This window comes from Conger conger, chromosome 14 (genome assembly GCF_963514075.1).
Source record: "Conger conger chromosome 14, fConCon1.1, whole genome shotgun sequence".
NCBI classification, from domain to species: Eukaryota; Metazoa; Chordata; class Actinopteri; order Anguilliformes; family Congridae; genus Conger; species Conger conger.
In genome coordinates, this window is record NC_083773.1 from 46,230,926 (window position 1) to 46,255,925 (window position 25,000).

A 25,000-nucleotide genomic window follows, 5' to 3' on the forward strand; every position below is an offset into this window, starting at 1 on the left:
GACTCAACATTTTTGACAAATTAACCACTACGCTACATGGCGGCCTGTAAATGACTGGGAATGCAAGGGTCGGTGGTTCGATCCCCGGTGTAGCCACAGTAAGATCTGCACAGCCGTTGGGCCCTTGAGCAAGGCCCTTAACCCTCCAGGGGAGGATTGTCTCCTGCTTAGTCTAATCAACTGTACGTCACTCTGTATAAGAGCGTCTGCCAAATGCCAATAATGTAATGTAATGTCAACATTATCCCTGTGACTCTAGTAAATCCCCAGGGTTACCACACATTCCCACAGATTCCCTCATTCTCCCACACATTCCCACAGATTCCCTCATTCTCCCACAAATTCCCACTGATTCCCTCACTCTCCCACAAATTCCCACAGATTCCCTTATTCTCCCAGGAATTCCCACAGATTCCCTCATTCTCCCACAAATTCCCATATTCCCTCATTCTCCCACAAATTCCCACAGATTCCCTCATTCTCCCACAAATTCCCACAGATTCCTCATTCTCCCACAAATTCCCACAGATTCCCACATACTCCCACAAATTCCCTCACAGATCCTCATATGCTCCTGCAAATTCTCAGATTCCCACATACTCCCAGACATTACTAGATTCTCACATAATTCCACAGATTCCTACATCCCACAAATTCCCACATCTTCTCACAAACTCCCACAAATTCCACAGATTGTACATCTTCCCAGTAGCTTCCGCAAATCCACAGATTCCCACATACCCCCCCCATACTCCTACAATTCCCCACAGATTTCCACATACTCCCAAAGTTCCCCATATACAGTTGTGTTAAAAAGAAAAATAGCAGTACAACATCAATAACCTGATGAACCACTGTTATTAGTAGTAGTGATATTTCTGCATGGCAAATTATTTACTCGTAGATGTAGTAGTGTAATAGAAAAACAACAGACCAACTGTCATGACATGCACGCTGCTTGTTCTGAGTAATTGACTCATTCATTGAAAGGGGCATGTTCAAAATAATAGCAGTGTGGAGTTTAATTAGAGAATTAATTAATTCAGTGAAAAAACAGGTATCATTAAATGACAACAAAAATCCGAAACACGCAGAAGAAAACAAGCAACTACTGTTAAAACAGATCAAAGAACAGTCAGAATGACAAAGATTCAGCCATTCATCAGCTCCAGAAAGATCAAAGATGATCTACAAGTACCTGTAAGAGCTGTTACAGTCAGAAGACGTTTGAAGCTAAGCTATTAGCAAGAAGCCACCGTAAGGCATCATTGTTGAGAAAAGGGATGTGCATAATCGGTTAAAATTAGTCAAGGAACACATCGATTGGCCCAAAGAGAAATGGCATAAAATCCTGTGGACTGATGAGTAAAATTGTTCTTTTCGGGTCTAGTGGACATCGACAGTATGTCAGACAACCCCGGGTACTGAATTCAAGCCACAGTACACTGTGAAGACTGTGAAGCATGGTGGCACAAAAATCATGGTATGGGGATGTTTTTCATACTACGGTGTTGGGTTCATATACCAGGGATCATGGATCAGTTTGAATACATAAAAATACTTGAAGAGATTATGTTGCCGTATGCCGAAGAGGAAATGCCCCTGAAAGACAACGACCGCAAACACACGAGTAAGCGAGCAACATCTTGGTTCCAGACAAAAAGGGTTGAGGTAATGGAGTGGCCAGCTCAATCCCCTGAACTCAACCCCATTGAAAACTTGTGGGGTGACATTAAAAATGCAGACCAAACCAAACCAAACAATTCACAAGAACTGTGGAATGTAGTTAGTTCATCCTGCGCTGAAATACCTGTTTCTAGGTGCCAGAAGTTGGTTGACTTGATGCAACACAGATGCGCAGCAGTTATCAAAAACAATGGTTATGCAACTAAATATTAATTCAGTAATTTAAGTTAAATCTTGAAAAATTTCTTCAGTTTATACAGTAAATGTTTGAGCTTGAAGAGAAAAATGTCGACACTGCCATTTTTTTTTTAACAGATTAATATTCCTTTTCTTTGCTTCCTGTAAAAGAATAACGCAGACTTGATAATATTTGTTAATGCTTTGATTTGGAATTGAATGTGTAATGTTTCCACTACATTTGAAATTTGAACTAAAAGCTATTAGAAATTAGTTGCACTTCATTCATGGACTGCTATTTATTTGAACCCAACTGTATTTGCACTTGTAATTCGCTTTGGATTAAATGCGTATGCCAAATGACTAAAATGTAAATTTCCAGATTCCCACATGCATCTACAGATTCCACATTTTCCCCATGACTCCCACACATTCTCATAGATTCCGTCATACTCCCAGAAACTCCCACATACCCCAACAAATTCACATACTGTCAAAAATCCCCATCTTCTCACAGATTCTCATATACCTGTAGCTCTCTCACACACTGTCTCCCTGGCAGTGGTGAGTCGGGTTCTGGAGGTGACGGACCTGCCCGAGGGCATCTCCAGGCTGGAGGCTGAGAAACTCTTCAACCAGCTGTCGCTGTGCGGCGCCAAGATCCAGTGGCTGAAGGACGTGGCGGGCGGGCGGGGCCCGGGCGGGCGGGGCCCGGGCGGGCGGGGCGAGGCGGGGGACCCTGCACACCTCTACACGGTGGTGGCCGTGTTCCCCAGCACCATGGCGGCTCAGAGCGCTTCCTTCAAACTCAACAACAGCGGTGCTGGCCTCTTCAAACTCCGCGCCACTAACAAGAACTACGACCTGCGCGTGCTGGAGAGGGCCAGCTCCCAGTGAGGAGAGAGGGAGAGAGAGAGAGAGAGGGAGGGAGGGAGGGAGGGAGGGAGGGAGGGAGAGCGGGAGAGAGGGAGAGGGAGGGAGAGGGAGAGAGAGAGAGAGAGGGAGGGGGAGAGAGAGAGCGGGCAGAGGGAGAGCGGGCAGAGAGAGGGAGAGGGAGGGCAGAGAGGGAGGGAGAGGGCAGAGAGAGAGTGGGAGAGGGAGGGCAGAGAGGGAGGGAGAGGGCAGAGAGAGGGAGGGCAGAGGGAGGGAGAGGGCAGGGAGGGAGAGAGAAGAAGGTTGCAAGCTTCAAGGGGAGATGAATAGAGCAGGAGGGAGAGAGGGCGGGAAGCAGAGGGAGGGAGGGAGGGAGTGAGTATTTAGAGTTCAGAGAGGTAAAGAAGTCTAGAAGACTTGGTCGATGGAGGAGACGGTCCCAGATTTGTGTGGGAGTGGGGTGGGGGCGGGGGTTTTTCAAACATGAAATGGTTCTTTGTTTTTGGATTCATGGATTAATTTGCCTTTTTTTGTGGTTTTCTTATTTTTGGTTTTTACAAGAAGAGCGATGGGGTGTTACACGGGGTGGCGATGGGTGTGTTACCGCCGGACAAGTGTATGGGCATGGTGACTCCTAATGCGCACACACACAAGACTAGCAGACACGGTCGCGTAGCGCACACACACACACACACACTCACGCACTCGCACACACACACACACACACACTCGCACTCTCACACACACACACACACACACACACACACACACACACACACATTCTCACACTCACACACACATTCACACACACACACACACTCACACACACACACACACTCACACACACACACACACACACTCACGCACACTGGACAGTCGACTTCAGCCAATCCTCTCCCATGAACCCCCTTGTCTCTTTCTCTTCCTCTTCCTCTCTCCCCCTCTTTATCCCCCCTTTCTCTTCACCTCCCTCTCATCCCCCCCTCTCTCCCCTTCTCTTTATCCTCCTGATTTCTCTCCTCATCCCATCCCTCCATCACACCCACCTCTCTTCCGTCTGACAGTCCCACGGGTCTGTAATACGCACAGTGTCTGTCTTTTTCTCTCGCTCTTTCTCTCACTCACTGCTTTCTGTTTGCCTTATACTGCTGTTGTGGATTTCTGTATTGCGCTGTTTTTTTCCCACAAGATTTTTTCCGTTTTTTTGTTTTTTTTCTCAGTTCAATATATTTATATAAGTGATGTAAGGATTTAAAGAAATCTATATATTCAGTGATTTTTCCAGTGGATAAGTTTATACCCCTTTTCCTCCCTGGTTTTCAGCCCCTCCCTCCCCTAATCGTGTTTGCGTTTTTTGTTGACAGCTGTGCAGAACGTATCAGAAGTATTTAAAAAGTGCACAATGATTGCATATGTCTACTGTAAATTTTATTTAATCTGTTATTTTTTTGTTTGTTTTTAAAAATATAAAAGAGGAGAAAAACTTGTTTTGTCTGCATCTCTGGTGTCCTGATGTTTACATCTTCTGACTGAGCAGCTGACTCTGCCGACTGGTGCACAGACTCTGATGTCTGCATTCATGTACTGTACGTCGGATAAAAGTTCTTAAGAAGGGAACGTGGTCCTGGAGCGGACTGGACCTTATGGTACTATGAGCCTGACATTAACATCATATTTTTACATCATTTAACTGTCTTTAAGCCAAAATGACAAAAGTGAAAAGGATGAAAATCAACCCTACACTTGCATGTAGCATCGTCATAAACATAAGAAACAATCGTCTTAGTAATGGAATAGAAGAGGAATATTGAAGGGAGGGTGCATCAGGAGTGAGGACTGATTCGTTTTCAGTCTGCATTTAAATATGAGGGAACAGTGGTAGGCAGGTTATTCCACCACTGAGGAACCAGAACAGGTGTGAACATACAGCCTTACCTGGTGCTTGTAATGAGGGGACCACAAGGTGACCAGAGCTGGCAGAGCATGGTCTTGCTGGGGTTTAGGGAGCGATTAAAGTTCCGATGTATCGTGGGACAGTCCCCTTAGCAGCCTTGAATGCCTTCAAACAGATGCATGCAGCAATAGGCCGCCAGTGGAGGAGTGGAGTGACAGAGGAGTGGAGTGACAGACCTGGGCAGTATTCTGGACCGGCAGGACCAGCAGGACCAGCAGGAGGGGCTTGATGGCACAGGCCTGCTGTTAAACTACAGGTGGTGGGAGGACATCCACACAGAGAGGTCAGCCAAGCAGGAGTATCAGGAGGGAAGGAAAGAAAGAGTTGGGTGTCATTGCATGAGATTGGTAAGCCATTGGAAGAGATAACTTAAGAGACCAACTGCTTTGTTTTTTAATTTTTTCCTCTTTTTCCTCTTGCTCTTTACCAACTCCATGGCAGATGTAGCAGATGGGGAGAGGTGGATCCACAGGTCAATAATTTATACATCAGGCTTTCTGAAAAAATAGTTCCGCAAAGGATGCGTTGATGTCTCTTGCTCAGGAAAGGTGGGAAGGTCCTAACTTCTTCTAGCTTTTAGAAGGAACATTTAAGGGGTTGGTCCTTAAAGATGGCGGGCCTCGGTCTATTTCTGGGTCCGGAGCAAGCAAAGGAAAGGAGTGGAGAAAAAGAAGTGATTGGGATGAGCCCATGGTATCCAGAAATGAGGATGAGACCAAGAACTGAGCCCTGTGGGACAGCAGACCGCAGGGGGCGTGGGTCAGAGAGCCTCTCGGAGTCCCCGGCTAGGAAGCCTGTGACGACCATCCCAGTCAGTCCCCAGAGCAGAATCTCATGGCTGATTGTATCGAAGGCTGCCAGCAGGTCCAGGAAGAAGAGGACAGAGGAGAGGGATTTGGCTTTTGGTACTAGGAGCTGGAATCCTTACCTTGCTTACTCATAACCTTAGTACTATGACTTGTCTTACAGTACTATGAGCCTGACCAGGTTAACCTTACTGCACTATTACATTACATTACATGGCATTTAGCAGACGCTCTTATTCAGAGCGATGTACAGTGAGCCTGACCAGGTTAATTGTACTATGAACCTGACTCGCGTAAGCAAACTAGTCCTCAGGTTTTTTGTCAGGTTTGATCCAAACTTTTATTGGATTCTGTGAAGCTGAATCTTAATTGTCAAAAAAGGGCAAACTAATATAGCCAAGAAAGACCCAAACATGGTAGCAAAGCTGCCACACTAAACGGGAAGTGCAGCCCCCTCCAAAAGTATTGGAACCGCAAGGTCAATTCCTGTGTTTCAGCTATCCACTGAAGACAATTGTAGTCAAAAGATCTACCTGAGATGACGGATCCAAATCTCAGCTTTTATTTCCTGGTATTTTTAGAAATGTTAAACAACTTTGAACATATCACCTTTTGTATCAGACCACCCAATTTTTAGGTGCGCAAAAGTATTGTGATATGTGACTGACAGGTGTTTCTTGAAAGATTTGTGTCCTGATAAATTGATTGATTAAACAATAAATATTTCAGAATGTCTACTCTTGGTCTTAGACTTGGGTTTTTTTCTGTGAAGACTGTATTTGTGTTAGAAAAGATAAACCAACATGAGGAACAGGGAGTATTTAAGAAAATTGAAGTAGAAAAGCAAGCCATTTTGAAGTTTGAAAAAAGGGGAAATTGATCAAAGCCATTGCACAAGCGTTGGGGATAGCTTGTACAACAACTTGGAATGTCCTGAAAAGGAAAAAACCACTGGTGTACTGAACAGACATCGACCAGGTCGACCTAGGAAAACAACAGCATTTTTTTCTGCAACAAAGTTTTATGGACTGATGAGACCAAGATTAACCTCTACCAAAATGATGGAAAGGCCAAAGTGTGGAGAAAGAAGGGATCTGCTCATGATCCAAAACATAGGAGCTCATCTGTGAAGCACGGTGGAGGAAGTCTCATGGCCTGGGCTTGCATGGCTGCTTCTGGAGTGGGCTCACTAATCTTCATTGATTCTCTTGATGGTACTAGCAGGATGAATTCAAGTCTACAAAAACATTCTGTCTGCCAACTTACTGAGAAATGCATCCAAACTCATTGGGAGGAACAATGACCCAAAACACACTTCCAATACAACAAAGGACATGATTATGGTAAAAAGTTGAAGGTTTCAGACTGGCTAAGTCAATCACCAGACCTTAACCCAGTTTAGCATTTCACCTCCTGAAGAGGAGGTTGAAGGGCAAAAACCCCCTGAAACAGCTGAAGAGGCTGCAGTTAAAGCATCACAAAAGAAGAATGCAACGGTTTGGTTGATGCAGTTATCGCAAGCAAGGGATATGCTATCAAATATTAAGTCTTATTTACTTTAATTTTCTTAAATACTCCCTGTGCCAAAACCTTTGCTCACCTAAAAATTGGGTGGTCTGATACCAAAGGTGCTATGTTCTAAGTAGTTTAACACATCTAGGTGTAAATACCAGGAAATAAAGGCTGGAATCCAAATGTATTCAGTGTATTGCAAAAACAAAGGAATTGGCCTTGCTGTTCCAATACTTTTGGAGGGGATTGTAGGTTTAGCTCCTGAACACTTTGTCCAATTCTGTTGAAACTTGGGACTTAAGTTAACAACCATGCTCTGATAGCTATGGTCAAAATGTAGGGTGCACACTAGGAAAAAGAAGTACATCCACTGTTCCTTGGCTGTGTGTCTGATTTGAACCAAACATTTTTTGATAGACTCATCTCACAAGGATGCACCAGCCCGGGAAATGTGGAAAAGTCTGAACAATACTACTACTACTACTTCTCTTGAAGGCTACATCCTAATTTAACCAAACTTGAGAACAGTTTCTTTTCTCCAACTCTTCATACACTATTTGTCTAAGTTGGGCCAAATTGAGGTCAATAATAGCAGCGATATGGACTGTCTCACCTCAACACAAAATGCGATGGTCATTAACTAGTGCTCCTAACGCTTTGTCCAATAACATTGCAACCACAGATGTTATTTAATGGATGAATAGCATATAGGCACTCTGGATCCTAGTGCCACAGGGTGGTCTAATGACAAGGTTTCACCCCCAGGTTTGCTTTCTGCTCGGCACCCAGTGTTGCTGCTTGCAGTTATATTATTATCCATCCAACCCACTTATTCCTGGTCAGGGTCATGGTGGGTGCTGGAGCCTATTCTATTTAAACTCTCCACTTCGCTTAACCTGCATGTCTGTGGACTGTGGGAGGAAACCCACATGGACTTGGGGAGAACATGCAAACTCCACACAGAAAGGTCCCAGCTGGGATTCAGATACAGAACCTCCTTGCTGTGAGGTGATAATGCACTGCACTGCCACTACACCACTGTGTAATATTATTATTATTAATACAATTAAATGTATTTAACAACTGCTTTAATTCTTTGCCGAATAATAAACTGTAGGAAGCGGCGGACCAGGACCTCAGCTGGCCAGCACTGGTGCATCATGTCATGTCATTATCATCATGGTGACGTTGCCTCACAGTTTTTATAGAGTGGCAGCAGTGTGTGATAGTGTGCTGTTTCACTGTGTATAGGGGGGGGGGGGAGGGGGTTGACCAGTCAAACTGGGAGGGGTGCGGGGGAGTGGGAGGGGAGTGACCAGTCAAACTGGGAGGGGTGGGGGGGGGCTGGCTGATTTTTTGTCCCTCAGTTATGTGGCACTCGTATTCAGCTGTCCTAAATACTCAGGCAGACACACACACACACACTAGCACACACACACTCAGTCAATCCCCCACCTGTTGGCTTGGAAGGGCGGCTGGAAAGTGAGCTACATAAAAGGGCTGACAAAGGGTCATCCAGCAAACCCAGGCACAGATCTGTGGTGCCGCATGACATGGTCTGTGTGCCAGTCCTGTCCTGACCCTGGCTGAGACAGGCAGTCAACTAGCCAAAGAATACCCCAACGGACAAGGAAGACCTGCGGTCAGTTCTCCACTGTGTTCCAAAGAACACCCCAACGGACAAGGAAGACCTACGGTCAGTTCTCCACTGTGTTCCAAAGAACACCCCAACGGACAAGGAAGACCTACCCGTCAGTTCTCCACTGTGTTCCAAAGAACACCCCAACGGACAAGGAAGACCTACGGTCAGTTATCTCCACTGTGCTGTACTGCAGGAGACTTTAGGACATTAGGACATTTAGGATGTTTTTTTTTTCACTGAGAGTGGTAGGTGTGGAATAGCTTCGCCAGGTCATGTAGTGGAGGCAGAAACTGGGGGATTTTTCAAGAGAAGGGGGCTTGATACGATGCAGGATACTATCTAGTTTTTTAGGTAAACTAAGCATTTGGTACACTTGGTAGGTAAATTTCTGTATGTGATGTGTATATTTTTTGTGGTGGATAAAGGCAACTTTTTTATTTACATTTTTTAGATTAATAATGACTTTGCATTAGTGGACGGTGACTTTTTTCAATGCCACCGTCTGCAGATTGAAATTTTTGAGGGACACAATAAGTAGTTTGTGAGGTGCTTGTGTTGCTCCATTTTTAACCCTTAGCAGATCGAGTTGCTGCCCCCAAAATAGATACTATGTTTGTGGCGGTGTGTGTGGAATGGAAGTCAGTCTCCATTACTAGATCAATTCTGTCCTGTTTCTAGGTCCTGAAAATGGCTCAAAAGATTACATTTCCGATGCTCTACTTTGAAACTGCTGATTGTAAGGTGCTTTGGTGGAAGCTCTCCCATGGATCATTGACTGTAGAAGAACAATGAGAAGTTGAGAATTACGATACTTCTTACAGTTTATTGTGATAAATAAAAGTGCAAACTCATGGAGCAATGATGATGGCTGATGATAGCAGCTGTCATTGGAGCCATCTGAGCTGTAACCCTTTCTCCACAGAGCTGTCCTGGAAGAAGGCTGGCCCGCAGTGAACCATGGCCCAGTACGACCAGTGAGTTTCCCTCCTCCCCTCTACATGTCCATGGACTCTACTGTCCATCCGGAGTCTTTGTGTTTTTGTTTTATTTAACCTTTATTTCACCTCTGGAGATGAGGTGTCTTTTTTAGGTGTCTTGCCATAGACAAGCAAACATTAGAAGACATATTTTTAGAAGGGTGGAAAAAAGCATTGAGTTGTGACACACAAGAAGACAACACATCAAACATTATGTCAAATGTTATAACAGAGCCTGCTGTCCTTTGCCCTTGCCTGTATTACACAGGTTATTGCTCACAAGGGTAGTTCTGCTCTTGTTTGTATAACTCTGTTTAATGTTCAGTAGCATCGTTGTCAATGGAGTATGTGTCGCTTGGAAATATGCTTTCACCCTCTGTGGAATTATTTTCTGTGGTCTAATCTTTGCATGGGTGTTTGTATTGTAAGTTGCTCTCGGTATAAGCATTTGTTGAATGGCAGGAATGTACTGTAAATGTAAAACATTCCCCTGATGTGAGTGTGTCTGTCTCCACCATTTTAACACGAGTTATACTGAGAAGGGACAAAGGTATGGGCGCTGCACACAGCCTTACCCGACAGCACTCCATGCATCACAGACATTCCTGTGCCTGCCAGCCGGCCTCCTCAGCCACTCCAGGTCCTGTTTCCTTCGCTGCTGCGTCTTCTCCATTCACGGTGTGGATGACACTCCTGGCCTGGCAGCGGCCGTGTCTGGGGTGGGGCCAGCTGCCTGACGGACAGAACAGCGAGGGTTGGGGTGGGGGTGGGTATCGGCTCTGAGTCCTGTTCTAGGTCAGAGCCTTTTCCTTCAGGATTACTGGGGCAAGCAGAGAATCCCGTATTGCTTTGGATCAGGCTTCATGTGGTTCAATATTCTAGTCTCTATCCTTGTGTTCCAACACGATAAATTTTAATAAAAGCAACTTGCCCCGTTGGAGAACCAATATGTTCCGGAAACCCCCAGAACTGTGGAATTTCAGCCACGTACGCTCGACATTCACCATTGCTCAACGACAGAGAAGGACACATGGGATGATTCCCGGAGAACAGCCCCCCTGCTCAGATACGCTTCCACACTGGGGCTGTTCGTGAGCCAGGGTGCAAGTTATGAAGAATAATCCAGGTTTATGGCTAATGAATAAACTTAGTCAATATGAGGAGTCATCAAGCTGTGGTTCAGACATTTTTATAAATCATACCGGTGCCAAAATATGGCATATACTGTACGTACTCCCTGATTTGGACATTTGACCCAGGTTTGGACATACAGTGTTTCTCCTAGGTTTGGCTACACCTTCTCCCAGGTTTGGACATACACTACCATTCAAAGTGGGGTTGCCTTGTCTGATTTTACATTTTATTTTCTCTGTTTGTAATAAAACAATTCATACATGGTCAAAGTGCTAACTCAGAGCTTTTATTAAAGTTATTATACATTTTGGTTTCAACATGTAGTAATTACAGCACTTTTTATATGTAGTCCTACATTTCAATGTTTGAGACAAATTAACATCAAGTCATGTTTTATATTTGGTTGCATATTCTTTACATTCCATGATTTCTTGATGTCTGTGACACATCAACATCATCAGAGTCTGGGTATTTTATTTTCAGATTGTCCTGCAAGCTATATTAATTAGCTTTAATAATAATAATAATAATAATAATAATAATAATAATAATAATAATACATTTAATTTATTATACGCCTTTCATTTAGAATAAAATGTCAAGGCGCTTTATAAATATGCAAAATGTACACACAAAAGTTTTTGAAATAAACAGGGACAACACTCAGGAGAGACACTGTTTGGGGTTACAGCTGAAGGAGAGCTTTCCTGTAAATTTGTGTTTTTAGCTCAGTGACTGGGGCGCCCTCCGGTGGTCAGATATATTCCGAAGACAGGGCACAGCAGAGCTGAATGGAGATTACTCCTGGGGGTGTGAAGGAGCAGACTAGAGCTTGACCTGAGGCAACGAGTGGCATTTAGGGGTGTGAGCAGCTCCTTGAGGTGTGAATGTCAGAAGGGTTTTATATTGCATTATGTTATGTTATGTTATCCAGTAGGATGCAGAGATGCGAGGATGGGGGTGATATAGTGGGTGTTTGCGCACTCTCATCAGGATCCTGGCATGTTTTCACTATACTGGAGCTTCTGGAGGCGCTTGTCTGGAGTCCTGATGAAGAGAGCATCGCAGTGCTCCAGCCTGGAGGTGACATGGACATCAGTCTGGGAGGGATGGGGTTTTGTGATGTTTTTTACGTCGCAAAAGGAAGCTTTGCCCAGCTGTGTAATGTGGTTGTTGAAGGTCTGCGACTGTGGAAGAAGAGAGGTGTTCTGGCCAGCAATAGTGAGACGGGAGGGAGAGTGAGGGAACTGATGGGGGGTGCCAGCAAGAAGGGCATCAGTTTTATTGCTGTTCAATTTCAGGAAGTTTTTCTTCATCCAGGCTCCTCAGCCTGTGAACTTGGTGCAGTTTTAGTGTAAAGCCTGTGAACTTGGTGCAGTTTTAGTGTAAAGCCGGTGAATTTGGTGCAGTTTTAGTGTAAAGCCGGTGAACTTGGTGCAGTTTTAGTGTAAAGCCTGTGAACTTGGTTCAGTTTTAGTGTAAAGCCTGTGAACTTGGTGCAGTTTTAGTGTAAAGCCTGTGAACTTGGTGCAGTTTTAGTGTAAAGCCTGTGAACTTGGTTCAGTTTTAGTGTAAAGCCTGTGAACTTGGTACAGTTTGAGTGTAAAGCCTGTGAACTTGGTGCAGTTGTAGCTGTATGTCATCAGCGTAGCAGTGGAATTAAACTCCATGCTGGCTGATGATATAGCCGAGAGGGAGCATGTGTAAAATGAACAGGATGGGTCCGAGGACAGACCCTTGTGGGACACCACAGGTTACTTTGTGAGACTGGGACCTGGGCCCTCCAAGACAGACATAGTCTGTTCTGTCATGGAGATACAAATGAAACCAGTTCAGGGCTGTTCCCGAGTCAGATGGTGTCTTGGAGGTGTTTGATGAGGATGGTGTGGTCGATGGTATGGAACACCGTGCTACGGTCCAGGAGGATAAGGAGAGCGGGGGAGCCTGCCTGCATCTGCCATCATCGGCAAGACGTTTGTTACCCTTAATAGCATGGTCTCTGCAATGGACTGAAGTGAATTTGCTGGGTTTGTCCAGTGTGTGGCTGTGTGTGAGTAGCTTTGTTTTCTGCACATGTGTCTCTGCCTGTCTGTCTTACACTGGATGGTGTGTCTCTTTCAGACTGGACGATAAAGACTCACTGGACATCCATGACAACCCACCAGCCCCGGACAATGTTGTGAAGGAGGAGGACAACACGGTGAGGCCTCCACTCATGTTACACTGTCACTGTGGTTTTAGCCAATCACCATCTCTCTCTTTCTGCAAAAGCAGAAAGCAACAAATAAGATGCAAGGTTGATGTCAATCATGTTTGGTGTGCGATTTAAAATCACTACATTATCACTGGTGGTCTGAGCCAATAGCTAGCTCCATCAATTGGTCAATTGAAAAAATAAAAAAATAAAAAAAGTTCTTGTGCAGTTTTCATCCTTCACTCAAAATAAGTTTCTGTGAGAGGCTGTTCTCCTCCACAGGTGTGTACTTGGATTGTCGGGTTAACTGCGTCTGAAACTGTTCCTAAATATAATGCATAGTCACTTTCCATTAGCTACGGCTTTGAGATTTATGTGTCTCTGTTCAGCGCTATTTAAAGAGCCCAGGCTCTGCAGTGTGTGTGTGTGTGTGTGTGTGCGTGTGGTGGAGATTGGGAGTTTGATGGGGGATTCTAATGAAGACTGACAGCCTTTGGTTAGGGTTAGGATGGAAATAGAAGGAGAAATAGAAATGAAATGAAATCACAGGAAGATGGACAGATGAGAGGGAGAAGGCGTTGGACTGTGAGGAGATGAACTGATACCCAGGGCACAGCCAGGATAGGATTGCTCTTTTTCCCTATGTGACCAGGAGAAGGGATGAGAAAGATTCCTCTGGTAAGGTGTATGTCTGTAGGTGCTGATCCCTGTTAATTTTACTACAGCGTATTTCTGGGTGTAGAGAACATGTTCTGCTGATGTGGTGGATATGTAAAGCTGAATATGTTGAGTCGGCCCTGAACCTGAACTTTAGCGTATTATGTCTCTACAGACCTGCTTGTATCTAAATTTCTTCAGCAAATTGTATGGTTTTACGTTTCCAGAAGTTCTGTTCAGTGTGAACTATTGAGTTTTAAAATCGATGCTGATGTCTCTTAGAGCTTCAAAGTCAAATGCTCAACCAACTTATAACTTATTTTTACGGAAACGGTGATTTAATTTGTTTAACTGTTTAGAAAAGAATTTACTCAGTAGCAATATTTTTTTAAACTGGCCAATCTTGTCTGCTTTGAACCAGTATTTCACATGCAAGCTATGGTGGGAGAGCGAGTAAGAGAATTGTCTGAGAGTGTGTGTTTGCCCATAGATGACACACACTGTTCTTTGATGTCTTTCACATTAACAATTCAAATACACTCCAATAAAAACAAATAATTCACTGATAACACTCAACATTAAATAATTTCAATCTGCTGCTACTTGGAGCCATAATTTAATTTGAAGTCACTGTCTTGTTATCTGCTCTTATGAAATTATTATTATTATTATTATTATTATTATTATGTGGTGATTGAAACAAAATGTAACTTAGCACATTTAATGGTGTAGCTTTATGAAATAAAAAAATGCTAATGAATGCCTTTGTGTCAGTGAGTCATCTCTGGAATAGCACAGGCGCACTTCAGAGACGGCGTCTGAAAATAACGGTCAAATTAGCAGAGGCTGAAACGGCAGGAAGATATTTTAAATCCCCGAAGCGCAGAGGAGAAAATGGGAGGCTGAATCCGTAATTGCCGGCAAGGCAATTAAAATAGAGCCAACTGCAGAAGGGCGCTCTGAACTTGAGGCTCGGAGGGGGGTCGAGCTCCGTGCTGGCGTACATGCCAGGGGAGGCTGTCAAACCCTGCAGAACACTCTCTCCCTCTTTTCTGAAAGCGCCGTCTGTCTGGGTCCAGAATTTGAATGCCAAAGTTAACGAAACTGTTTCCAGTCTGAACTTTGTCATTAGCCAACAATGATCACAGAGACGGCCTGGATGCCTCCGTTTTCCCCCAGGAGAGTGACTCAGTTACAGTAGTGTACAGGAGAGTGGATCAGTTACAGTAGTGTACAGCACTGTGTCACTGTAGAGTGGCGCTGTTAGCCAGGGCTACCTCTGCTTAGCGCTGTGTCACTGTAGAGTGGCTCTGTTAGCCAGGGCTACCTCTGCTTAGCGCTGTGTCACTGTAGAGTGGCTCTGTTAGCCAGGGCTACCTCTGCTTAGCACTGTGTCACTGTAGAGTGGCTCTGTTAGCCAGGGCTACCTCTGCTTAGCGCTGTGTCACTGTAGAGTGGTTCTGTTAGCCAGGGCTACCTCTGCTTAGCGCTGTGTCACTGTAGAGTGGCTCTGTTAGCCAGGGCTACCTCTGCTTAGCACTGTGTCACAGTAGAGTGGCTCTGTTAGCCAGGGCTACCTCTGCTTAGCGCTGTGTCACTGTAGAGTGGCTCTGTTAGCCAGGGCTACCTCTGCTTAGCGCTGTGTCACAGTAGAGTGGCTCTGTTAGCCAGGGCTACCTCTGCTTAGCGCTGTGTCACAGTAGAGTGGCTCTGTTAGCCAGGGCTACCTCTGCTTAGCGCTGTGTCACTGTAGAGTGGCTCTGTTAGCCAGGGCTACCTCTGCTTAGCGCTGTGTCACAGTAGAGTGGCTCTGTTAGCCAGGGCTACCTCTGCTTAGCGCTGTGTCACTGTAGAGTGGCTCTGTTAGCCAGGGCTACCTCTGCTTAGCGCTGTGTCACTGTAGAGTGGCTCTGTTAGCCAGGGCTACCTCTGCTTAGCGCTGTGTCACAGTAGAGTGGCTCTGTTAGCCAGGGCTACCTCTGCTTAGCGCTGTGTCACAGTAGAGTGGCTCTGTTAGCCAGGGCTACCTCTGCTTAGCACTGTGTCACTGTAGAGTGGCTCTGTTAGCCAGGGCTACCTCTGCTTAGCGCTGTGTCACTGTAGAGTGGCTCTGTTAGCCAGGGCTACCTCTGCTTAGCGCTGTGTCACTGTAGAGTGGCTCTGTTAGCCAGGGCTACCTCTGCTTAGCGCTGTGTCACTGTAGAGTGGCTCTGTTAGCCAGGGCTACCTCTGCTTAGCGCTGTGTCACAGTAGAGTGGCTCTGTTAGCCAGGGCTACCTCTGCTTAGCGCTGTGTCACAGTAGAGTGGCTCTGTTAGCCAGGGCTACCTCTGCTTAGCGCTGTGTCACTGTAGAGTGGCTCTGTTAGCCAGGGCTACCTCTGCTTAGCGCTGTGTCACTGTAGAGTGGCTCTGTTAGCCAGGGCTACCTCTGCTTAGCGCTGTGTCACTGTAGAGTGGCTCTGTTAGCCAGGGCTACCTCTGCTTAGCGCTGTGTCACTGTAGAGTGGCTCTGTTAGCCAGGGCTACCTCTGCTTAGCGCTGTGTCACAGTAGAGTGGCTCTGTTAGCCAGGGCTACCTCTGCTTAGCGCTGTGTCACTGTAGAGTGGCTCTGTTAGCCAGGGCTACCTCTGCTTAGCGCTGTGTCACTGTAGAGGCAGTCAGATTGCAGGGCGTCCCTGGAGGATGAGGCTGTCTTTAGTAACAGGCTTACAGTGTGAAGGCCATTAATGTTTCCCTTTAGGCCTCTGGGCTCATCCAGGCCCTGTCCTGCATGCTCAGAGTCCCTGTCCTTGTGCTGTATGTCCCAGTGGGAATGGACAACAGTACACCAGCAAATCAGCTCCTGAATCACTCTGTGTATAGCCTATAATTACTGTCATGTGGTGTCAGGTTCCTCCCCAGATTGCGGTGGACAGGTGGACAGGTGGACATGTTCTAAGTTATGTTTTAAGTTCAGTGCTCTTTTTCCCTGAAGACTGCTTTCGCAATTTAAAGGCTAGTTCAGGTTAAATACACAATGTCACAAGCATACTGGAAACTTGCGACAGTCTAATTATACACATTTTTATGCCTGATGGTAAGAAAAAAAACTGAAGCAAGCTAGACTAAAAGGAGCAGTAAAGATAGCCTTGCTTTCACTTGTGCTCACAGTTGTCTGTAAGCTGGTGCTCAAAGCAAAAATTGTAACCTGTTTAAAAGCTTTAAATTATGCTGCCATAATTTGTAGCCTTCATTACACACACCTCTATATGTGAATTTCACGGTTTTCACAACAGCAGCTGCATATTTTTCCTTAAGTTTAGGTATCTAGGCTACTCAAGTGATCTGTAATCAGATACAAAACAAAAATAAATGTTTAACAAAATAATAAAACCACTTAATTAATTTTGAGATTTTGTCAAAAAATCAATGGGCTTTTCTCGCTCTCGGTCTGATGACAGGGCAGCCTGTAGCGTAGCGGTTAGGGTACATGGTTGGTGGTTTGATCTGGTGTATCCACAATAAGATTGGCACAGCCATTGGGCCCTTGGGCAAGGCCCCTAACCCTGCATTGCTCCAGGGGAGGATTGTCTCCTGCTTCATCTAATCAACTGTACGTCGCTCTGGATAATCGTCTGCCAAATGCCATTAATGTAATGTAATGATGCTCTATAGTTTCATAAAGTTGTGAGCTGGACAGGGTGTGGCTTTGGATAGGCTGTGCGTCAGAGCGTGTGCTAATGCACGCTTGGCAGAGCAGTATTGCACACAGTAATGATGTCCAGAGTCGATGCACTTGCTTGCAGCGATGGTGAGAATCTTGTAGCGGTGGGCCTACTGCTGAATGAATGTAACGAAAACGCTGCCTTTGTAAATGTATGGCCTATGTATTTAAAATGGCTCCTCCCTGGTCAGGTGTACTTCATCTATGATGAAGAGGTGGAGGAAGAGGAGAAGGAGGAGCCCCCCCCCACAGAGCCAGTCAAGCCGGTGAATGACAAGCCGCACAAGTTTAAGGACCACTACTGCAAGAAGCCCAAGTTCTGCGACGTCTGTGCTCGAATGATCGTCTGTGAGTCCTGCCTCTGCATGGTGCTGGGGAGAACAGGAGTGGGGTCAGGCTGCTGAGTGGTGCCTCATTCAGGGTCAGAGTTTTATTGCTCTTCAGTAACCCCTGCTGGTTATTTGGGTGCCTACATCTTCCACTGACTTTGCTCTTGTCTGGTGTAGTCTGATAGGAAGCCAATAGGTGTATTCTGTGTCTCTTGGACAGTATCCACCAATAACCTTGTCTCAATACCAATGCACTCGATTCATACTCCAAGTGCGTGGAAAGTGCAACTTTCCCCTGCCACCATTTCCCTATTTCCGTAGCTCAATCTCTGACGGTGCTGTGGAATAACATAAAATACCATAACATAATGGCGAGAGCAGGCCATTCAGCCCAGTAATGCTTACTGCTACATAAATGCAGGAAGAGCCTTTTGCTGCTGAAAGGGTCTCGTTCACAACACTATATGTATAACACTATATGTATGTATATATGTATGTATGTACGGCTCAGTGTTATGATATACAGTGTTTAAGCTGAGCCTGATGAAGCTTTCCCAGTGTTTTTCTCATCCAGAGCTTTGTCTGCTTGCTTTTTCATTCACCAGTGAAAACTGCCTCCTGGATCGTGCGTCGTTTTGTGCTGCACAAAAGTTGGATATAGAATGGTAGCATAACTGCAGAACTTATCTAAAATTAGAGAGGTTTTGTCTTTTGGTGATATGGAGAATGTTATTCATTCTTTTGTTCTTTCTTGACATGTATTCATTTTTCTTAAGGCAAGGCACAGGTGGGCCTCTCATTATACTGCAGAGATTTTAACCCCCTATAGTGCAGAATTTCTACTCCAATCCAATAATAAAGACCTTACCGAGACAAAGATAAGAGCCCTTTATTCTGGGTGCTCAATCTTATAGTTAAGTAGATATTGTTCTTCTTTTAATCTTTATCATGATTCTTTTCTTGTTTTTACATTACATTATTGGCATTTGGCAGATGCTCTTATCCAGAGCAACGCACAGTTGATTAGACTAAGCGGGAGACAATCCTCCCCTGGAGCAAGGGCCTTGCTCAAGGGCCCAACGGCTGTGTAGATTTTATTGTGGCTACACCGGGATTAGATCCACCGGCCTTGCGTGTCCCAGTCATTTACCTTAACCACTACACTACAGGCCGCCCCTATTTGTATTTATTGTGAATGTTTTTTTAATTGGAATTGGGGGTTCAGCCATCTGAGTGAAGATAAGTGAGCCAGTACCTTCGGCAGCCATACATTCCCAGGCCATAACACCCCCACCACCCTGAGGTGGTGTGCTTTGTATTGGAGGGGCGGCCTGTAGCGTAGTGGTTAAGGTAAATGGCTGGGACCCGCAAGGGCGGTGGTTAGAATTCTGGAGTAGCCACAATAAGATCCACAAAGCCATCAGGCCCTTAACCCTGCATTGCTCCAGGGGAGGATTGTCTCCTGCTTAGTCAACTGTGCGTTGCTCTGGATAAGAGCATCTGCCAAATGCCATTAATGTAATGTAATGTAATCTTGAGCTGTTCCTTCTCTCCTCCATGCTTTGCTCTTACCATCACTCTGATATAAGTTCATCTTCGTCTCATCTGTCCACAAGATCTTTTCCACAACTGTGGTTGCTCTTTTAAACACTTCTTGGCAACTGTAACCTGGCCATCCTGTTTGTGTGGCTAACCAGTGGTATCCTTCTTACAGTGTAGTCTCTGTATTCTGTTCATGAAGTCTCTGTATTCTGTACATGAAGTCCTCTGCGGACAGTGGTCATTGACAAACCCACACTTCTGAAGAGTGTTTAAATCTGCCAACTGTTCAAATGTCTGCACTCTGAAAGACTGGATATAACTTTCTTTCTGTCTCTTCTGAACTGTCTGTCAGCTGCTCACCTTGCAACTATGCTTTTTACCACCTTGTTTACGGTTCCATTCGCTATGTTATCGGGATCACGCTGTGCTCCCCTGTCCTTGTGCAAAACATCGCTATGTTTTCGGGATCACGCTGTGCTCCCCTGTCCTTGTGCAAAACATCGCTATGTTTTCAGGATCACGCTGTGCTCCCCTGTCCTTGTGCAAAACATCGCTATGTTTTCAGGATCACGCTGTGCTCCCCTGTCCTTGTGCAAAACATCGCTATGTTTTCAGGATCACGCTGTGCTCCCCTGTCCTTGTGCAAAACATCGCTATGTTATCGGGATCACGCTGTGCTCCCCTGTCCTTGTGCAAAACCAGATCAAAAAGGAGGGGGAGGTGGGGGCATACGCACAAGGACTGCAGCAGAATGGCTGGACCAATAAACACCAATGGCAACTCGTTCGACAGGATGGAATGTGGTGTAACTGGTCATTTAGGTTGGTTGACTTAAAAGTGAAGTTATGGCTTCACAGGCAGTCAAGAGTCATGCCTAGCAACTGGGGTAAACCCCTCTTCACATATTTTGCCCTTGTTTTCATGTGACACGCATCTGAATCAATGGAAAATAGCGTCTAACAAAGAAAACATATTTAGCTTGCATACAAACTGAAGAATTTTGTGTGATAAAAACATTTATATGGACAAAATAACCTTCAAGATGCATGTCCTGGGTATAACTGAAGTGACTGCAAAGTAAGTACATTACATATGTACATTTAAAAAATATTTTTCTGAATTCTTTATTCAGTGATCTCAGGAACTGTCCTGAAAGCTAAAAGGGTGTAGATTTTTTTCATGCAAAGTTTGCAGAGATTATTCAAGTATCAAAAAAATAGGTTTTTCATTTTTATTTTGGGCCTAATAAGCAATTGGGTGATGGGGAGGCTGCTTTTGTTTCATTGGCCTGAGCTAAAGGGAGAAGATAGGCTACGGACTGTCCTTGTTAGCTTTACAAGTGTCTCCTGCACACTCTGTTTGTGCGATGTGTTTTGATAAATTATGGAAATGTGATTAGTCCATAATCCGATCCCGAATAGAGCTTCTATTCTGATGAATTTCCAGGCACTACCTTTTTGTGCTGCAGTATTTCTGCCGATTTCGTAATTGATTTCACTTGCAATGTGGTAATCAATTCCCTCCTACTAAAGACTGATTCCAATTGTCTTCTGCATGTGGTCTGATTACCAATGAGGGTCAGCTGTGTGTCTTTCTATATAAGCCCAGTCTTTTCTAGACTCGGGGCTTGTTTGTTGAATTGTGAACTCTGTGATAGCTGAGGGTTCTGAGAACCCCGTCGCTGTTTGTGTACAATTCCTACCTCTGTATGAGTAATCCTGTTTGTCTACACTTCCTACCTCTGTATGAGTAATCCAGTAATTCTTCTCACTATGTATAAATAATCCGGTTTCATCAGTTGAATTAGATTGTCGATGTTTTCATGGATGCTAGTATCAGGGCTAGTATTCTGCTTAATCAGGGATGTTAGAGACGGGATGTCTTGTTTGTCTTTCGTTATCACTTTGCCGTTCCCAGTCCTAGGTAGGCTTTAATGTGGTTTTCTCCCTGGCGCTGTTCACTTTCCTAGTTATTGCTCGGCTCATCTTTTTCTACTGCCATAATCAGTAGGGTGTAAGGTTGAGTTTCCCTGCCATTTGTTATTTCCTTTCATGTGTAAGATTAGGCTTCTCAACCGTTTTAAAAGGTTGTTTTATTGGTTGGCTAATTGCCGGGGAATCATTTATTCCCTTTCTTGTTTCCCCCTTCCTCCTCTGGGGTGTATCACTTGTCTCTATTGTATTAGTGGTTACCTCACATCTTGTAGACAACCTTTAGAACCCAACTCAGTTGCGTTTGGTCCTCTGACCTCGCTCCCTTACACTGTGAAGCTATGTGTCCCAAACATTATGGTGCTGAAATGGGGGGACTATATATAAATACCACTGGAATTTCAACATGGTGAAACCAAAATAGACCCTTTATTAAAGTCTGAGAATGTGCACTTCAACCACATGTTCATTGTGTGATTCAAAATCAGAGGCAAATCAAGACATAATGGGCCTTTGTCCCAAATGTAATGGAAGGCATTGTATTTACTAATGTCTTATTTCAAGGTGATATTTTACCTGATTACGGACTACGGATGAATTGTGTTATTTTATAAGTCTGGTATTCCTTCATAGACACACCTGTAGAAATGTGGATGTTGTTCTGTCTATTGACCTCATTCAAAAAACACCACACAGGTGCATTTTTAAAAATTGGGATATCGTGAAAAAGTTCATTTTTTCCAGTAATTTAATTCAAAAAGTGAAACTTTCATATATTCTAGATTCATTTCATTCATTGTTTTTGTTTTTTTCTTTTAATCTTGATGATTAGGGATTACAAAAATCCTGTATCTCAAAATATTCTGATATTACATAAGGATAAAAAGGATTTATAATACAGAAATGTCAACCTTCTGAGAAGTATGTTCATTTATTGACTCAGTACTTGGTCGGGCAATCATGGGGAAGACTGCTGACTTGACAGTTGTCCAGAAGACACTCATTGACACCCTCAGAAGGTCCTTGCTGAAAGGACTGGCTGTTTGCTGAGTGCTGTATCAAAGCACATTCATGGAAAGTTGACTGGAAGGGAAAAGTGTGGTAGGAAAAGGTGCACAAGCAACAGGGATGACCGCAGCCTTGAGAGGACTGTCAAGAAATGCTGATTCAAAAACTTGGGGGAGCTTCACAAGGAGTGGACTGAGGATGGAGTCAGTGCATCAAGAGCCACCACACACACACACAAGGCTACAAGTGTCACATTCCTAGTGTCAACCAGAAACAGAAACAATGTCAGAAGCGTCTTACCTGGGCGAAGGAAAAAAGTAACTGGACCGTGGAGAGGCACAGAATCCAAGTTGCTTGAAGTCCAGTGTGAAGTTTCCGCAGTCAGTGATGATTTGGGGTGCCATGTCATCTGCTGGTGTTGGTCCATTGTGTTTTATCAAGTCCAGAGTCAATGCAGCCTCTACCAGGAGATTTTAGAGCAATTCATGCTTCCGTCTGCTGACAAGTTTTTTGTAGATGCTGATTTCCTTTTCCAGCAGGACTTGGCACCTGACCACAGTGCCAGAACTACTAGTAACTGGTTTGCTGACCATGGTATTACTGTGCTTGATTGGCCAGCCAACTTGCCTGACCTGAACCCCATAGTGAATCTATCAGTTATTGTCAAGAGGAAGATGAGACACCAGACCCAACAATACAGACGAGTTGAAGGCCGCTATCAAAGCAACCTGGGCTTCATAACACCTGAGCAGTGCCACAGGCTGATTGCCTCCATGCCATGCCGCATTGATGCAGTAATTTGTGCAAAAGGAGCCCCAACCAAGTACTGAGTGCATAAATTAACATACTTTTCAGAAGGTCGACATTTCTGTATTATAAATCCTTTGTTTGATTGGTGTTATGTAATATTCTAATATTTTGAGCTACTGGATTTTTTATTTTCATGAGCTGTAAACTGTAATCATCTAGATTAAAACAAAACATTCAAGTTTTTTGAGATGCACCTGTATATGTAATCAAGTTATGCAGGGTTACCGACAAGAAACAAACATTTCAGTGAAAAAGAGGGGAAAGATTTCAGGGGAAATTCACCCATTCATAGTGTACCATTTATTTAAATAGCAATAATAATAATAATAATAATAATAATTTTCATCATCATCTAATAAAATGTATTTTTTCTTCTCCCTTCAGTGAATAACAAGTTCGCTCTGAGATGTAAGAACTGCAAGACCAACATTCACCACCAGTGCCAGTCCTACGTGGAGTTCCAGAGATGTTTCGGCAAAATCGTGAGGCAGCTTCCGCCACACACCGGGAACATGCCAGTGTCCCTCTAGCCTCCCCACTTACACACCGGGGACATGCCAGTGTCCCTCTAGCCTCCCCACTTACACACCGGGGACATGCCAGTGTCCCTCTAGCCTCCCCACTTACACACCGGGGACATGCCAGTGTGTCCCTCTAGCCTCCCCACTTACACACCGGGGACATGCCAGTGTCCCTCTAGCCTCCCCACTTACACACCGGGGACATGCCAGTGTCCCTCTAGCCTCCCCACTTACACACACCGGGGAAATGCCAGTGTGTCCCTCTAGCCTCCCCACTTACACACACCGGGGACATGCCAGTGTGTCCCTCTAGCCTCCCCACTTACACGCCGGGGACATGCCAGTGTGTCCCTCTAGCCTCCCCACTTACACACACCGGGGACATGCCAGTGTGTCCCTCTAGCCTCCCCACTTACACACACCGGGGACATGCCAGTGTCCCTCTAGCCTGCCCACTTACACACACCGGGGACATGCCAGTGTGTCCCTCTAGCCTCCCCACTTACACACACAGGGGACATGCCAGTGTGTCCCTCTAGCCTCCCCACTTAGCGCTGTTCAATGTTTTACCTTCTCAGGGCCTCACATGTCTTTCCTTTAAAGGTCATAAAGTGTTACTGTACAAGAACATTAGTCATCCAGTTAGTATTTTGTAAATTAATGAAAGACCATTTTTGTATTCTTATTTTATAGACATACGGGCTTGCAAATGATATATGTACAATATGTGTGAAAATGTAGAATCAGGAAGTTGTGGGAATACATCCTTTGTGTTTTACTGGACTCTAGAGAGGTCTACATCGTGTTGCCCTCTAGTGTCCCCTGCTGGTGACTGGGGGAACAGTGTGCTTGCTATAATGGCGCATGTGAAGAGTCTACCTCCAGCTCATGTCTGTGCAAGCATGGCTGTTCAGTGTGAAAAGAAGCAGGCCTTCTGAGGCTATCTTTCTGTATGTCTGTGGTTGCATGGCTATTCAGTGTGAAAAGAAGCAGGCCTTCTGAGGCTATCTTTCTGTATGTCTGTGGTTGCATGGCTATTCAGTGTGAAAAGAAGCAGGCCTTCTGAGGCTATCTTTCTGTATGTCTGTGGTTGCATGGCTATTCAGTGTGAAAAGAAGCAGGCCTTCTGAGGCTATCTTTCTGTATGTCTGTGGTTGTGCATGATTTGGCATTCCACATTGGGGAGAAAACACAGGGATAACAAGTATTTAAAAAGTTACAGTAAGAATATAGGGATGGCATGTGTGCTATCTGCACCCCATGCCACACCCTAGGACTTTTTAGGGTATCTACATAGGCCACAGACAATGAAAATGTACTTCTGTAAGTATGTCAAAATACATGGGTTACAGAGGCCCAAGTTACCTGAACAAATCTCAGAAAACACGGGCAGCATTTAATTGGACTGTGGTTTGTTAAACACATTAGCGAAGGATTTATTGTAATTTGACAGTCATAATGCAGACATATTTCATTAAGGAATTGAATATAGTATCTGTGTATGTGGTTAATGAATTAGGGCCACCATGTAGCTGTCACGGT

At 44.7% G+C, this 25,000-nt stretch overlaps 2 protein-coding genes across 2 annotated transcripts in view; both read left to right on the forward strand.

Annotated features, from left to right (window-relative positions):
* LOC133110134 (R3H domain-containing protein 2) overlaps window positions 1-2,761 on the forward strand; it is a 93,844-nt gene extending 91,083 nt beyond the window's left edge. The window contains 1 exon segment of the mRNA XM_061220015.1: window positions 2,426-2,761. Within this exon segment, the coding sequence (XP_061075999.1) occupies window positions 2,426-2,760 (335 nt within the window). The 3' untranslated portion in view covers window position 2,761.
* A 6,556-nt stretch (window positions 2,762-9,317) lies between these two features.
* Window positions 9,318-25,000, forward strand: part of LOC133110501 (SH3 and cysteine-rich domain-containing protein 3-like) — a 36,578-nt gene continuing 20,895 nt past the window's right edge. The window contains exons 1-5 of the mRNA XM_061220669.1: window positions 9,318-9,445; window positions 9,573-9,624; window positions 12,883-12,961; window positions 17,509-17,665; window positions 23,322-23,419. Coding sequence (XP_061076653.1) covers window positions 9,608-9,624; window positions 12,883-12,961; window positions 17,509-17,665; window positions 23,322-23,419 — 351 coding nt within the window. The 5' untranslated portion in view covers window positions 9,318-9,445; window positions 9,573-9,607. The remainder of the gene's footprint in view (window positions 9,446-9,572; window positions 9,625-12,882; window positions 12,962-17,508; window positions 17,666-23,321; window positions 23,420-25,000) is intronic.